The 15,427-nt window shown below is 52.0% G+C and overlaps 6 protein-coding genes across 6 annotated transcripts; 4 read left to right on the top strand and 2 right to left on the bottom strand.

Annotated features, from left to right (window-relative positions):
• Positions 1-1,328: 1,328 nt before the first annotated feature.
• Positions 1,329-2,691, top strand: MAA_01554 (uncharacterized protein; the record flags this gene model as incomplete). Its single annotated transcript, XM_007819552.1, has 5 exons — positions 1,329-1,472; positions 1,534-1,638; positions 1,693-1,900; positions 1,996-2,122; positions 2,178-2,691. 5 exons carry the CDS (start codon positions 1,329-1,331, stop codon positions 2,689-2,691), a joined length of 1,098 nt encoding a protein of 365 aa, XP_007817743.1.
• A 175-nt stretch (positions 2,692-2,866) lies between these two features.
• On the bottom strand, positions 2,867-3,604 carry MAA_01555 (kinase phosphorylation protein; the record flags this gene model as incomplete). Its single annotated transcript, XM_007819553.1, has 1 exon — positions 2,867-3,604. One exon carries the CDS (start codon positions 3,602-3,604, stop codon positions 2,867-2,869), a length of 738 nt encoding a protein of 245 aa, XP_007817744.1.
• Positions 3,605-3,901: 297 nt separating this feature from the next.
• Positions 3,902-4,921, top strand: MAA_01556 (mediator of RNA polymerase II transcription subunit 6; the record flags this gene model as incomplete). The annotated part of the gene is made up of 2 exons (XM_007819554.1): positions 3,902-4,333; positions 4,403-4,921. 2 exons carry the CDS (start codon positions 3,902-3,904, stop codon positions 4,919-4,921), a joined length of 951 nt encoding a protein of 316 aa, XP_007817745.1.
• Positions 4,922-5,167: 246 nt separating this feature from the next.
• On the bottom strand, positions 5,168-8,785 carry MAA_01557 (DEAD-like helicase; the record flags this gene model as incomplete). Its single annotated transcript, XM_007819555.1, has 1 exon — positions 5,168-8,785. The coding sequence occupies one exon, from the start codon at positions 8,783-8,785 to the stop codon at positions 5,168-5,170; it is 3,618 nt and encodes a 1,205-aa protein (XP_007817746.1).
• Positions 8,786-9,066: 281 nt separating this feature from the next.
• MAA_01558 (uncharacterized protein) lies at positions 9,067-9,569 on the top strand (the record flags this gene model as incomplete). The annotated part of the gene is made up of 2 exons (XM_007819556.2): positions 9,067-9,222; positions 9,279-9,569. 2 exons carry the CDS (start codon positions 9,067-9,069, stop codon positions 9,567-9,569), a joined length of 447 nt encoding a protein of 148 aa, XP_007817747.2.
• Positions 9,570-10,910: 1,341 nt separating this feature from the next.
• MAA_01559 (PAS-like protein) lies at positions 10,911-13,489 on the top strand (the record flags this gene model as incomplete). Its single annotated transcript, XM_007819557.1, has 3 exons — positions 10,911-10,981; positions 11,037-11,934; positions 11,993-13,489. The coding sequence occupies 3 exons, from the start codon at positions 10,911-10,913 to the stop codon at positions 13,487-13,489; spliced, it is 2,466 nt and encodes an 821-aa protein (XP_007817748.1).
• Between the last annotated feature and the right edge of the window lie 1,938 nt (positions 13,490-15,427).

Here is a 15,427-nt window from a genome sequence, read left to right as displayed (position 1 = left end):
GGCTTTGAATAGGAGCTTCACCTCTGTTGTGTTGACAGTGTTGTTGAGTTTTGCCTGATAATATACATGCAAGCGGTGTTGTGCAAAACTGACAACAATGATCAATCACGCGGATGAAAGGCGGGCGAGCATGGAACAGACACGACGAGGAGAAATAGGATTCAGCATATTGGCCAACACAAATTGGGCGAAGCCGGGAAGAAGGCTGGCAATAAATTGTTCATTGGAATGCCATACCATAGCAACCCTGCCATGCGTAGTAGCTGGAAACAAAACGTGGTTGGGCGAGATACTGCAGCAGCCATGATTGAGATTTCATGTTCGTCCGCCGTCCGTCCGGAAATGCAACATGGAGCATGGTTTCACTTTTATCCAACACCTGGTTCTAAAACCTCGTCTAATAGTTGCATCGGGGAAGATTGTGCGGGCGAGCGACTGGGGGAAGCCCTTGATCCTGGTCACCCGCCCGGGACTCCTCGCTGCCCGCAGGCCAATCTTTTCTGCAGACATTTCCTCCCCCCTCTCTGCCCTGATCTCCATGATGCTTTCCATTGACCGCCTTCTTCGTCTCGATGCATGAGTCTCAGCAGTTCATGGATGCCGCGTGGCGCCACCGATGAAATGGCTCTGCACCTTTTCGACGAGCCGCAGCACCAAGCGCTGATTCCCTGAATCCCCTGATACACATGTTTGTAAAATAGGTGCACTCTACCGAGTATGTACTTCCATCATGGCCGGTGTTGAAGACCACTATTTCATGACGCTTCTTTCGCCTGACTGAAGATAGAATTCAAGCTTCAGAAGCTGCATAGAATTGTCTGCTCCTGGCGTGCCAACGACCAGACGCCATGGGAGCCTTTGGCTTCGTTGCGTGGACGAGCAGCAGCACCCGTCACTTTGAGATTCTACAAGTCATGTACGACACTGCCGATAGCTGCCAAGGAGACATATGAATCGTTTCAGGTCCAACAGGCCCCAGTCCTTCGTCTATCGGGCATCTGCCCATCAAGCCGTCTCTCGCCATGACGGGAGACTCGACAGCTGCAGAGTCAAAATGTCGGCATAGAGCTCATCATGAGCCTTCCATCCCGGAAGAGCAGGAGGTTGCAGCGAGCCGCGCCGCGCCGGAATTCCATCCAATCGGTTCGTTGGGCGATGCTCAAACAATGGTACGGTTCATCTCTGCCGCCCCCAATGTGACGGCACGTAAATGCCGCTGCTCTGCCCTGCAGATAATTGTACCATCATGGCGCCACGTTCTCTTACATAGATAGTGACCTTCGTCCCGGGTCGAAACCAAGCCAAACGCGCCCTCGGGAGTCTACAACATGGCTGAGAATCATGGCGCCTGGCTGATTACCGCCATGGCCATATTTTTGCCGTGGTCAACACTGACATTTTGTGTCCGCGTATGGGCAAAGCTCACGTCGAAGGACTGGGGCCGGGATGACTACTGCATTTCCTATGCCTTGGTGGGTTCTGAACTCGACAAACATATCCAGCCATCATCGTGCTAAAACGCCGCCCTGCTAGGCTTCTGCTCTCGCACATGTTGCGCTTACCTGCAACGCGATTCAACATGGATACGGCCTTCCAAAGGCCAAGATTCGGGTTCCTGATTTAGAACATGTCAAAGCTGTATGGTACCAACCAGGGGTCAGAGAGCTCAACTAGATGCTAAACGATTAGTAGGCACTCTATGCTAGCCAAATCCTATACATCCTCTCCGTCGGACTATGCAGAGTATCAGCCGCGTTTTTCATAGCCCGCATGACCTATTTAGGTCCTCAAGCCAAACCAGCCCATGTGATTGCTACATCCTCGTCCTTGTGGATATTGATTTCCGTGTTCGTTATTGCGTTCAGAGGGCCTTTGGACCGTCCATGGGAAGTGTTGGAAGGTACTACTAGCACACTAGTGAGGCATACTTTCGACCATGACACCTTGCTTTTTGCCCTTCAAGACTGACCGACCCGAAGCATTCTCGTTGGATAGGAGTTGAGGCCACAGGAATTGTCATCGAGCTGAGTCTCTGGGCCCTATCTATACACCTCGTATGCAGCGTTCAAATGAGGGTCAAGAAGCGTGCCTTTATCATATGCGCGTTTGGCGCTCGGCTCGGGTATGCTGTTTGGCCTTTTTTTTTGGGCGTTGGCAAAGCGACTGATGGTTTGCAGAACTGTTCCCATAATAGTCTGTCGTGTCCTATGCATGGCTCCGCGAGAAAATTCCGATCCTATGCTGGCGGGGATCATTCCCAGCGTCCTTACTCAAGGAGCCATTCATTTTTCTATAATGGCGGGGTGCATAACGTGCCTGCGACCCTTTCTCCGAACCTTTAACGCCACTTATACTGTCGAAAGCAGAGGAACGGCGGCATGCGGTGATAGCAGAGGACAAAGCGCCTACTATTATAGACTCGAGACGCTCAAAAGGGTGGAGCGAAACGTGATAGACTCGAACGATTCAGCCAACTGGCGGCTATTTGAAGACTCGTATGAAGGACACGCGGTTGTGTACCCTGCCAAGCCTCATCTTGCCACGAAGGACAATAGTACCTCGCGACACGCAAACAGGAACCCGTGTGCTCGACTTCGCGATGAGGTGATGGCCGACGAAGCTGATGGCTTGGATCGTTCGGTTATCCAGAGACCGACGGAACTACCGTTACGCGACGAGGGAGAGGTTTGATAGCGTAGGAATAAAATATAAAGATCAGAAGGGAGTCTGATTACTTCCAAGTCGGCGCTGCGGGCGTTTGGTTGTTGACTCAAATTTATTATACATGGGTCCGGCACAGTCTCAGACCATCTACCATGCGTCTGTCCAAAAAGGCGTACCCGTCATCTACTCTTCCTATGATGATCTAGTCATCCTGTCGCATTGGCCGTGGGCTTTGGCTGCGGTCTCTGTGATGATCTCTGCGCCTACCCTCGTGTCGCCTTCTGTCCCCGCTATGATAATCTCTATCCTCACGGCGATAGCGCCTCTCTCCGCTTCGGCTTCGATTCCGCTCTGGCCGGGGCGGCCTCTCATCCCGATCGTGCCCACGTCTGTCACGGCTTCGATGTCGTCTCGACTCCCGATCTCGACTACGCCTTCTCCGGCGCCTCTCGTCATCCCGATCGTCATCCCTGTCCCGGCTTCTACTCCGATGTCGCCGTCTCTCCCTCCTCCCCTCATCTCTTCGTGATCGCTCCCGCTTGACCTTCCCATCACCATCCTCCCCGGGCGGTGGTCCACTCCTGGGTCCAATTTGTCTCTGTTGCCCAACATCCACCGCATTCGCACCGCTCGTGTTCCTCTGTGGTATCGGCAACCCTAACGTCCGCGCAATCGCATCCTCCTCGGCCTCCTTTATCTTTCGCAGCTCCTCTTTGCGTACTCTTGCTAGTCGCTCCTCGTCTGTCTCTGCTGAATTGGCAGGCGTGTCGTCGGCCTTTGCGTACCAGTTTAGATCTCTGCCCTTTTGCCATCGACCCACGGGTGCCTTCAGGCTGTGGCCTAGGTAGTTCTCGCGGTGGGACGAATTAGCGACTTCGTCCCAGGAAAAGTCGGCGCCGCCGCGGGAGCCTGTTTTGCGGATCGTGTTGAGAAGGTCCATTTCTCTCGCTGCGACTTGGCTTATTGACGCTTGCAAACTGGAAACAAGTCTGGTTGAAAACGACGACGTTAGGAACTAGACTTGTTGTCGAACTGCAATTGAGCCCCACCAGAAAGCAGCTGGTCCACCAGCTGCAAGCGCACGCCCCCTTCCCCACCGTCCTTGGTGCTAGCCACTGCTAGGGCGATCCGGTCAATTGATTGATTGACATCCAAAGCTTCCCCGAGCAACGTTCAATGTCAACCTCCAACTCTCCATTTCATCTGCTGCTCACGACTTTGCACGTCTGTACGCACCATGGACAATCCAAATGATCCCCCGCTAGACGAGATCCAATGGCGGTCTCCCCAAACCCTCGCCAGCATGGGCGGCCTGCATTCCAACACAATCCTCTTCTACTTCGCCGAGTCGCCCTTCTTTGAGCGCACGTCCAACAACGCCGTCATCACCAGCCAGGCTATGAACAACATCGCCATGTACCACTTTATCCAGACGCGCGAGGCATTCGAGGGCCGCTTAAAAACCATGTCGGGGCTGGAGTTCATCGTCGGCGAGGAACCTGCCGAGACGGGGCCGGGCATGGGCACCGGTGTCTGGGTGATTCGCAAGCAGACGCGGAGAAAGCGCTACCAGGAAGAGGACGAGATCACGGTCCACGCGTCGTTCTTCGTGGTGGGCGAAAATATTTACATGGCACCCACGCTGGCGGATATCCTGGCGTCAAGAATCGTATGAGGGCGCAAGACTACTGGCATCCCGGGGGGGGGGGTTTGGATCGGCTCGCTGACTAGGACGCAGATGACGATATCGTCGGCCATTTCAAAGGCCCTCCCCGCAGCGGAGAGCGTGCGCAAATGGCGCCCGGCAATGGGCCACGTATACCAGCTCCCCGCGAATCAAGCCGCCGCCGGCCGCGCCAAGGGCCAAGACTCGAAGGAGGACACGCCGCTACCAGACACCGCGGCCAAGCCTGCTGCCGCGGCGCAAAAGAACGACGAGGTGCCGATGGAGAGGGCGGCAGAGGAGGCGTTCATGGCACACATGCGACACGGGGGCGAGTACATTGACGAAAATGCCATTACGGGACGGCCGGGCGAATTCCACCTCTCGTCAACGGGCAGAAAGGTGGTTGTGCCTCTGCCGAAGAAGGGGCCGGACGGCGTCGGCGCTATGAACGGCCCGGCGGCCATCAGCACAAAAGTCGATGCGAAGAAGGAGGGGAAGTCGGGGCGGACGCCGAAATCTGCTTCCACGCCTGGCAAGTTGAAAAAGAAAAGGAGCAAGATGAGTGCTACAAATACGCCAGTGGCCACATGAGCCGTTTTTCAAGTGTTTCGTTGGCCCTGGGTGGGTGGGGAAAGTGTTTTATTTTATGTCTAGAATTGATACCCTGCATTGCTGATGGATAGACTTGAATACATTTGACGATTTGGACACTTTTTCTGCCCCCATGCTTTTCAACACTGTCTATAATTGCCGCAAGTCTACCAGATGCTATGTTCAAAATTGTCCGAAATGGTGCGTGTATGCAAAAACGCCGTCATCATATATGATATCCAGCTGCTACTCTACGATCCATCCCTTCCCAGGGACCTTCTTCTGCTTGACCTTTTTCGCGGGCAGCGGCCAGCCCTGTCCTCCCGTATTCTCCGCTCTCAGGTAGGGGATGACCCAGCACTCTCTAGTCATGGATGCCTCTCCCGACGCAGTCGGCGGCTTCACCTCCTTGATTGGCTTGCCGTAGCTAAGCAGCGGTGTTCCCTTGGCCAGTCCTGATAATTGCCCACCCGTAACGTCTGTGAGAGCGTGCATACGCGTCTTGGGCTTCTTGGAGACATCCACGCCGGATGGTGTAGCTCGTTGCAGGTAGGAGTAGACAATATATTCGGGACACTCTTGGGTGCTGGAATGTGCAAGGGGTGATGTAGGATGGATGTATACCAGGCTGTCATGTTCGGGCCCCTGCACGGCGTGAAGGGGCACAAGAGGGATATAAGGCACATCGATTGCTCGCTTGGGTTTTCGATATTGTTCAGGGGGGGCAGGGGCCAAGTCGGCTCGGATTGCAACTTGGTCAACGAAGCCCGTGGCCGCCATCTGCTTGAGGGCACTGACTTGTTTTGGTGTCGGCGGGTCCAGTTTATCCTGGAACTTGAGATTTGCGAAGGAGGGTATGTTGTTCCGCAGAAGCTCTGTGATTTGCTTCCTCAGCTGTTGGATCTCCTTGAGAACCTTGAACCGAACAAAATGCTTCTCGCACCATTCTTCAGTAGGCTCATGCGCAAATTCGCCAACTACCTGCAACAGCTTGATGGCGTCTGATTTGTCATCCAAGTAGCAAAAGTTCTTGTGCACCTCGTTGAACACCCGACGCACATTTGCCTGCCGGTCTTCAGCAATTACATCGGCAGTTGTGCGGATCTCGACGTCACCCTTGGCTGTCAGTGCAGGGATTGCCTGGGCCTCCGGGAGGAAAACTTCAGCAGCAGACAGTCCAGCAACCAACGCAATCGTGTAAGGAAGACAGTCGTGTAAATGGCCGACTAGTAGGATCCTTGCAAATCGCGGTGCAAGTGGGAAGACAGACATTGTCTTGCCGATTTGTGTAATGTCGCCTGACGGTGAAAGAGCGCACAAATATGTAAGGAGCTTCTCCGCCTTGGCAAGACTCTGTCTTTCTGGAGGAGTTGGGAAAGGAAAGTTGACGACATTTTGCAGATTCATGGACTTGAGCTGTAGCACGATGCCCTCAATTGGCATACGAAGAAGCTCAGGATCTGCAAACTGCTGAAAGTCTCGCTCATATACAGCCGACGAGTATAGCCGGTAGCAATGGCCAGGTCCAGTACGACCAGCACGGCCAGACCGTTGATTTGCACTAGCTTTGCTGATCCAGCCGATTTCGTAGCTCTGCACTCCACTTTGGCGGTCATATTGTCGCTCCTTGGACCGGCCACAGTCGAAGACGAATCTCGTTCCTGGGATGGTCAAACTGGTTTCTGCAACGTTGGTGGCTAGGATAACTTGACGTGTGCCGTCCGGTGCAGGCTCGAACACCCGGAGCTGTTCTCGCGTTGGTAACAACGAGTACAGTGGCAAAACCTGCATTTTGAGTGGTGCTGCTTCTTGGTCCTCTTCGATTTGGAACTCCTCCTCGTCCTCCTCATCGTCCGATGGCAAGCCTCCCATTTCATCCCCGTAATCATCAACATCACCGAACTCGATATCTTCAACCTCCATAGGGGCCTCGCTTGCTGCGATCTTCACTTTAGGTCCCTCTGCTGCAGTCATGCCTCCAAAGGCCGCTTTCAACCTCTTACTCAATTGCAAGATTTCATTCCGCCCCGTAAGAAATACTAGGAACCCGCCGGGAGGGAGCTTTCGATGGCCCCGGGTAATTTTTCTGAATGCCTCCTCGACATAGTCATGGTGCGTCTTCCGTGCAAAGTGAATGGTAACTGGGTGTTGTCGCCCTTCGACCTCAAGGACAGGCGGTGGCGTAGGGAACAGCGTTGAGTTCATTGTCAGGTCCTCGATTCTGAGAGTAGCAGACATGATGATGAGCTTCAGGGGTTTGATTGTGGGGTCCTCCTCTGACAGTTCCGCGCGAAGCTTGATGACACGACTCAGCATACCAATCAAGATGTCAGTATTGACGCTTCTTTCATGAGCCTCGTCAATAATAATGGCAGAATATCTCCGCAAGGCGATGTCTTGGGCAATTTCTCTCAGCAGGACGCCATCGGTTAAGAACTTAATGGCCGTTTTATCAGACACTGTGCCCTCGAATCGAATCTGATATGCCACAGATCCAGAATGGTCACCCAGCTCCTCTGCTACTCTTCGAGACATAGATACCGCAGCAACTCGTCTAGGTTGTGTGACAGCAACCATTCCTGGGGTTGGCGAATCGGACGAACCATAGCCTGCTTCATAAAGAAACTGAGGGACTTGTGTAGTTTTTCCTGAACCAGTCGCACCGCAAATAACGACAATGTCATTATTGTGAACAGCCTCCATTAATCGCTGTTCCTCCGACACCACTGGCAGCTTCATACGAGCTTCTTGTATTTCTGGTGACCTCGTCACAGTTACGCTGAAAGCTTTTCTTGAATCATTCGCAGTAGGCTGAAGCTCCATGGGAAGAGGTTCCTGCTCTGGCGCTCTAGGGACAAAATTTTCTGGTTTTGGTACCTCTGACGGGGCGGTAGTGACATCAATTGGTTGATAACCCAAAGCCTCATTTCGCTGCTGAAGAGCCCAAGCTTTGAACGCAGAAGATCGTTGCGCAGGTTGCTCAGCGTCATTATCCTTTTCGCTTCCCTCAGACTCTTCGTCCCCCTCACTATCGTCACTGGTCTCTTCTTCAGAGCCTGTATCGTCATCGACTTCAGGTTCAGTGTCCTCACCCGGTTGGGTTACATTCTTTTCCGAGATCTCATCATTGCTGTCAAAGCCATCCCATTCCTCATATTCCAGCTTATTCGGTTGTATAATCTCGATAGTTTCCAGAGGTGCTTTTGTTTTAACTCCTCCCCGTTTCTGCTTCTTCTTGATGACAGGCTTCCCTTCATCGTCTTGTTCCAACGGTCGCTTCAAGCCGGATCCAATGATCTCGGTGTCAGGGATCCGTACGAGTGGCCTGGGTATTTCTGAATTTGGAATTGATTTTTCTATTGTGGATTCAATTGCGACTTTGGAAGATCTAGCCACATTGCTCTCGTCGGCGTCGCTTCCGCCATCCTCGAGTTCAATGGCTGGCTCTTCTTGTCTCTTCTCCAACAGAATCTCGTCGTCGCCATCCAGGCCAGCTCTTGACTCCCTCAAGGCTCGCGACAAAACTTGCTTCTTTGTTTCTTTCCCTTGTCCCAGCGAGCGACTGCTAGAAAACAACGATGTGTCGATGCGGCGTGCGGCCAGTTTGGCGAGAAGTTCTCGGTTTTCGTCTTTTCGCAATTTATTCTCGATGTATTTCTCGAGTCGCTTCGCCTTTTTGCCACTAACTTTAACTCCATCTTGTCGCAATTCCTCCTTCATCCGAGCCTTCTTTTCTTGCCGCTCAGCCTGTGTTGCTGGAAGAAGCTCCTGGTTTGTGTCGTGCACTTCATGCTGGGCAGCCTCTTTGGCCTTTTGTCGAGCAAGCACCTTGTGCTTCCTCTGACGGGGTACAAACCTGGCCATTTTGCTCTAATTGTATGACCGGCGGGCCATGATGCGGAATTTTGCTCAATCGCACTGCTGCTTCATGACTGCCAAAAAGTGGCACTTGACCAAGCAAGCATGCCTTTGGAAATTTTGGCCCAGAACCAATTGTGTCACGACTCACCGCCAAAATCTCGATCCGGTTCGAGACTAGCGCGGGGCTGGCACATCCATGTCACTCCAGCGCTACCCGGAAACCCTCGCACTCTCTTGACTGTGTTGTCTTCATTCAACGTCTCCATCAGCAACCATCTCGAGACATGGCAGGGCTCATGGAAGCAAGGGGGGATGAATTTCCTGTGCCTAGCCGACAAGCATCAGGCGCTGTCAACGGTGTCAAAACCGATGTCACCTCTTTAAGCTTCAGCGATAAACTCATGGTGACGATAAGCCAGGAGGGACGGTTAGCACAATGGGTGCGTGTGTTATGTTGCTCAAGGCTGACCAACAATTCAAGTCTAATGCCTCACAGGTTCAAGTCCCACTAGTAGGCTCATCTGCTGGTGCGGTAGAAATGACATTACCCAGCGCAGGTCATGGGCTCCTACCGTCAACTCATCTTACGCCAACGACGCTGTTGGGCGGGGGCGGCGAGGATCGCGAGACCCTTGGCCAGCTTTATGCCGCTCAAATTGCCAGCCACTTATCGCTAAAATATCCCGATGATAGGAGAACGCTTGTGCTTGGATTAGGGCTGGCGAAATATGATGTCGAGCGTGAAGCATTCTTCGACCTTGTTGAGCTGGCTCAAAAGATTCTGTAGCGCCACTGATCAGCAAATTGTACACCGAGTGCGCCGTGGCGCGATTATGGATTCCGACATTGTACATTAGCGCATCACCACATCGGGCCGCCAAAGCTGTATGTATTAAACAAGGAGTTAACTACAGGAATATTCCAAGACTTTCTTTGCATACACGCCTTTGTCTGATCGCGATGCTCTACATCTAGCCCCTTGTGACACATGGAAAGTGGTTCCGGTGGCGAAAAGAAGATGACCTAGAACGGCCCATATCGTTCGATTGCTGCGGTTGTCTCTGATGGAACTTTTGTGATTGGCACTCTATAACCTGATCACATTTCTCGTTGTTGGTTCGGCGCGAACAGTTGTGGCTTTTATGACAGACACAGGCCCATTGTCCACCGAGCATGGAGCACCAACCCTCGTTTTGGGCGAGCCCTGACGCTGCGACTCTTTTTCAGTTTTGTACTCCGTACTAATAAATCCGAGTATTTAAACTTTCAATTTTCTACTTTATTTTGGTTCTATGACCTCGACCACTACTTATGCATATCGCATGCTCAATACTGTAGGGCTGAGCTGTCACTACTACAACCGGAGCTTACCTTTTCGTGCCTTGATGACGTTTTACAAATGAGACATCCGGGCCCTTGCACCCGGATCCCTGGGGCATTTTGGGGCCGGCTCAGCTTAAAAACAAAGGACTCGCTAAATAACACCAAATTACCGGCCCAGGCAGGCCTGGCCGCCAGGGAAGACATAACGACAAAGCGGAGCAAATACCGGGTGACCAGGCCGCGGCCGCGGTTAATGGATGGACCGATGAGAAGAGAGATAGCGATAGGGCAACGCTTTCGACTGGTTAGTACAGGCAATGACAGGTCACTATATTTCTTTTGATAGTAAAAGGTCAGCCAGACACAACGTGTAACTTGAGGAGGAAAAAGCAAGTCCTGCATCACCGCTCACCAACAGCTTGGGCCAAAAGAGAGCCATGTGGCAGCTCAGGGGTCACAACGACATCGGGAGAGTTCCGATCGCCCAAACCCGTCAAGACACTACATAATATTCCGATTGCAAGTTCCGTCGCTGTGCCTCAAGATCGTTCGGATCGCACGTCTGAGCGAATACATTAGAGCGTAGAGTTTGATAAATAGCCGGCGTCGATGAGACTTTCCCTTCAGAAGCGTCGGAAGTCTGGAGGCGTATCATTTGTTTCCCTTGACGATTTCAAGCAGGTTCTGCTGTTCCGAGCGAAGTTCACGAACGCTGCCTTAAAAGCGTAGTTACAAGTCAGAGGCTTATGCGATTCAACGTGAACAAACCAACTTGTGTGTTTCAGTTAATCGCCAACCATCCAGTATGTCATCAGCCGTGGACATGACAACCACATCGGACGCAGTGCCGCCCTTATCTCCAGCCTCTTCTTCAAGGTATGTACATAAACTCGAGTGTTCTCTGGTGCAACCCCATGCATATGGCTGATAGCCACAGTGACCTGAGCTTGGAAGAGCCGGAACCCCATCTATCCGCAAAACTCCTGCCTGTGCCCCCAAGACCCGGATCGCCTATCAAGTTTTGCAATGGAGACACGGAGCTTCCACCGTTGCAAGTAGCTGGTGGCGATCCCGACGGGCTGGATCCGATTGCCGAAGAGGAACTGGACCCAGGCAGTTTTGACCTGGTGATGCCAGTCGAACAGAATGGCAGCACCACTGGCAAATACAAGTTGGAGAAACGATCCGAATTGCTCTTCTCGAGTCGTCATTTAGAGGCTATCTTTGACGACTCGGCTGAACTGCATCGCTTTTCTCAGTTTCTGTACAAACACCGGCCGGCATCAGTTCCACTACTGACATATTTCTTGGAAGCTCTCAAGGCGCTACGGGCAATCGAATACAGCAATGCTGTACTGAGAAAGCTTGGGCCATTGACGGATTTTGAATTCACTCACGAGTACTTCCAAGCACATCCTACGACAAATCAAGAATTGAAGACCAAAGCAAATGCGGCCTTTGACATTCTAGCTCGGGAGGACCTGCCCATGTATATCACAAATGTGTGGATTGAAACCGTTTCCGTATCTATTAGACACAGGATTATGGGCATGGCCAGTCACGCCTCGGAAGGTCTAGCGGAAGTGTTTTGTCTTACTGATCCATCAAGACACGACAACCCCATTGTTTTCATGTCAGAAGAGTTTAATCGGACCACACAATATGGCGTAGACTATGTCATTGGAAGAAACTGCCGTTTTCTTCAAGGGCCGTACACGAATCCGTTCAGCGTAACGCGAATTAGGGAGAAGATAGAGAACGGCATTGAACACTATGAGACCTTCTTAAACTATAGGCGCGACGGCACTCCGTTTATGAATCTCGTTATGGTAAGGGAAATGGATTCTGTTGAATCCCAATTGTTAAACTAACTGGGTTGATGTATAGATTGCTCCTTTGTATGACAGCCGCGGAGTCATTCGGTATTTCATTGGCGCTCAAGTTGATGTATCAGGCCTTGCTATGGGTTGCTACGATCTTTCGTCTCTTAAACGAGTTGCCGACGAAGATGCGAAGCGAGAAGAAGGAGTGAAGGTTCCAAACCATAACAGAGACGAATTTACGCAGCTAGCCGAAATATTGGGGACAAGGGAGCTCGAAATAGTCAGAGATCGCGGCGGTGATATGCATCGCCTGCCTCTCCAATCTGCGACAGGGCTTCATTACGATGAGAAGATTGCTCTGACAAAGCCCAACGTCGACAGCGCCCGGGATAGTACACAGCATGCCCGAAACAGCTCCAAAAATCGAGTTATCTTGGGAACAAGCTCAGAGTCCCTAAACACGATGCCTCCCTTGGGTGATTCAGTGCGGCCCTTTAGTTCACTGACCACGGCAGCGACTCTTGCAGCGAGACACAATGGCCGTCTTACAGGCGTTTATGAGCATTACCTGCTTACCCGGCCTTACCCATCACTGCGCATTCTCTTTACAAGCCCATCGATGCGCGTTCCAGGCATACTTCAGTCACCGCTGCTTGACCGGATTGGCGGGTCGACTCGTATGCGAGATCAGCTTGTTCAAGCTTTGGCCAATGGCCAAGGAGTAACAGCCAAGGTGAGGTGGCTTACTGCCAACCACAGGAGGCATGCCAACCGTCCCCTGAGAAAGAGAAACCAAGGTGATCACCCATTGGAAGCACATTTGCGCATCGACGATCACGATGATGACGTAAACGATGAGATTGGGAGATCACGATGGCTTCACTGTACACCACTCACTGGGTCGAATGGCCACGTTGGGGTCTGGATGATTGTCATCATAGATGAAGAGCCAGACCCCAATAGCCAACTTCCACATCACGTCAGTATTCCCGAGAAGCCGCGGCCAGATAGTGCGGTGTCGGACAAGTCCGCGGGTGGCCAGAATCCGCATCGTACAATCAACAACGGCGCGTCGCCAGCAGCAACCAAGTTGCGCCCAAGAAGGTCATCGGATACTCTTGGACATAACCCTGCAACGTCACCTTGCCGAAAAGAAGACAAGTCAGTGACCAAGGCAATCCACCAGCAACACTCGCTCAACTCGCACCGAGCACCGAAACCTACTCTCCAGACCCTGGGTGTGGCTGCAAGGTTCTATAGCCCCGAGGCCTTGTCACTTGCCACCCAAGCGGGCTCTTCGACTCAACAACGGAGAGAGAGCAGCAGAAGCACCAAAACCAACCCCGAAGACGAGCGCTCAGAAACTGAGCAGATTTGGCCCCTGCCACCCTCTAGCGCCGCCATATCGCGAAGAAATCGTGAGACTTGTATCCGAGTTCCGTCAATGATACGCGAGACATCGTCAGAGCGGGCTGTAGTTTGGGGTGCCAAGAGCGACGGAGACACTTCCTCAATTAGAAGTCAAAGTTCCGCATTTACTGTGAGAATAGAAGAAGACTAGGCTGGCTGTTGGATATGGGTGAAGCGAAAATAACGGGATCATCTGTGTGAATGCCGCACGTTCTCTTGGACCTGTAGACGGAATTTTTCATGTACTCAATCTGGTTCACTTTTCTCTCTCTCTCCCTTTCCTTTTTATTCTATTTTATTTATTTCAAGGCATTATTCTCGACGGGGGAGGACTTGAGCGGAAGGAGTGAAACGGGGAAGTGATAATTTGCAATTCGACTAGGCTGATTGCGCAGAGACGGCCGGCCTACAATCAGCAAGAGGGAATCGTGTTATATAGATATGCAGCAGTACTTGGCAGTATCAGAATTCCATTTGTATACACTTGTCAAATCATCAATGACACTGGTACATCTGATTACGTTGTCAATTCGCCTTGACGAGCTGGATGACACAGCTTTGACGCCCGAGTGTATCAATCGTTGGGTGAGTACATTTTTCGTATCCGCTATGATTTCTTTCATCACATCATCAATATATCTGCAAAGAGAACAGAAGAAAGAGCTAGTGGCCTAGCAAAAGACTCTCTACAAAGCTTGCATGTGCTGTGTCTCCCACCTGTACTTCTCACGTTGTATCCTTGTCTGGTCGACTGACCTTGTGCTACTGCCACCTTTCTTCCTCCCAAACAAGATAAAAGAAAGACTGCTGGTTACAGCTCCAGCGATGTCAGCAACAGTACTTGGTATGCCGCCGCCGCCGCCATACCAATCCCCGTGGTCGTTGTTCGAACCTCCTCCCTCTCGGTAGGTGGCGCAAGGAATCCAGCTCTTGGTGCACCCTAAACCACCAGACTTGTACAATTGCCAGCCGGCCGTGTCAGATTGCGTATGTATTCATCTGAGGCCCAAGATGTCAAAAGATGATCATTTGGAGACTTTCCCGCCTCAAGACATGCATTCACAGGCTACAGCACGGGAGTCAGGAGTCGGGGACATGGTTTTCGCCGGATAGCTCCGACAGAGACCGTGCACTTGCTGCCTGGCCCTGCTTCACCCTCGCTAATTTGTCGTCTGGCAGGGCCCCGGAACTGACGACCCGGGGAGCCCGGAATCCAGCTGCCAAGGAGCCGTACCCGTCGCTTTTTCGAGTACCAGCCAATCGCCAGCCCTTATTCAACTGAAACCTACGTCCAAAATTTGAGTCACGACCCTTTGCACTGGTCACCTCGAGGTCGATGCCTTTTGCCTGCAAAATAGACATTGGGCCAACGCCTGCAGGAGATCAAGTACGTAGTCCTTGGAACCAGGGTTAAATTCATCCTTGTCAAGTGGCTGTGAGGAAGTTGGGCTCGCGGACGGGGTCTCGGCCCGCACACCGGCGTTGATCCTCCGTGTTTTTCGGCGGTGGTCTGTGCCCCGGCGTCCGGCGTCCGGCGTCCGGATTCGACTGCCCCTATTCATCCGACTGGTGTCGCGGAATACCGACACGATATACATACAGACATCCCATCTGGCAAGTACTATACAACTAGTATCCCAACTTTACATTACAGACGGTTTGAGTTCCAACATGCCGTAGATCCGCTACCACGTGGGCACGGTAGTTCCTCTGAATGCACAGTGCGTACACGTTCAGGCTTCCCGCACCCTTTTCGATTCCTTTATTTTATGCTTCCCATTTCCTTTGGCCCTGCACATATCGCGATTGCTGCGTTCGTTTCTCCCTGACAAATAGGCGTCACAACTACAACAGCGAAGTTGAATGACGCATTGACCAGGCAGTATATACAACGGCGTCAGCTAGTCGGAGACCCAGCCAGCATTCATTCCTCTTCATCCGTGGCGTCTGCATACACACAAGTCTTTACAACCCATGGAAATTTGCCAACCGTTCTCCACAAGTACCTGCCAATCTACAATCATGCTTTTCTATAAGCGTGTATATTGTCCTGGATTCCCAAAGAGAAGAAATGCAGCATCTTGGAGAG

The sequence above is a fragment of the Metarhizium robertsii genome (assembly GCF_000187425.2).
Source record: "Metarhizium robertsii ARSEF 23 chromosome Unknown MAA_Scf_9, whole genome shotgun sequence".
Lineage (NCBI taxonomy): Eukaryota > Fungi > Ascomycota > Sordariomycetes > Hypocreales > Clavicipitaceae > Metarhizium > Metarhizium robertsii.
The sequence above is the reverse complement of the archived record's forward strand: the minus strand, read 5'-3'. Positions and strand labels throughout refer to the sequence as shown.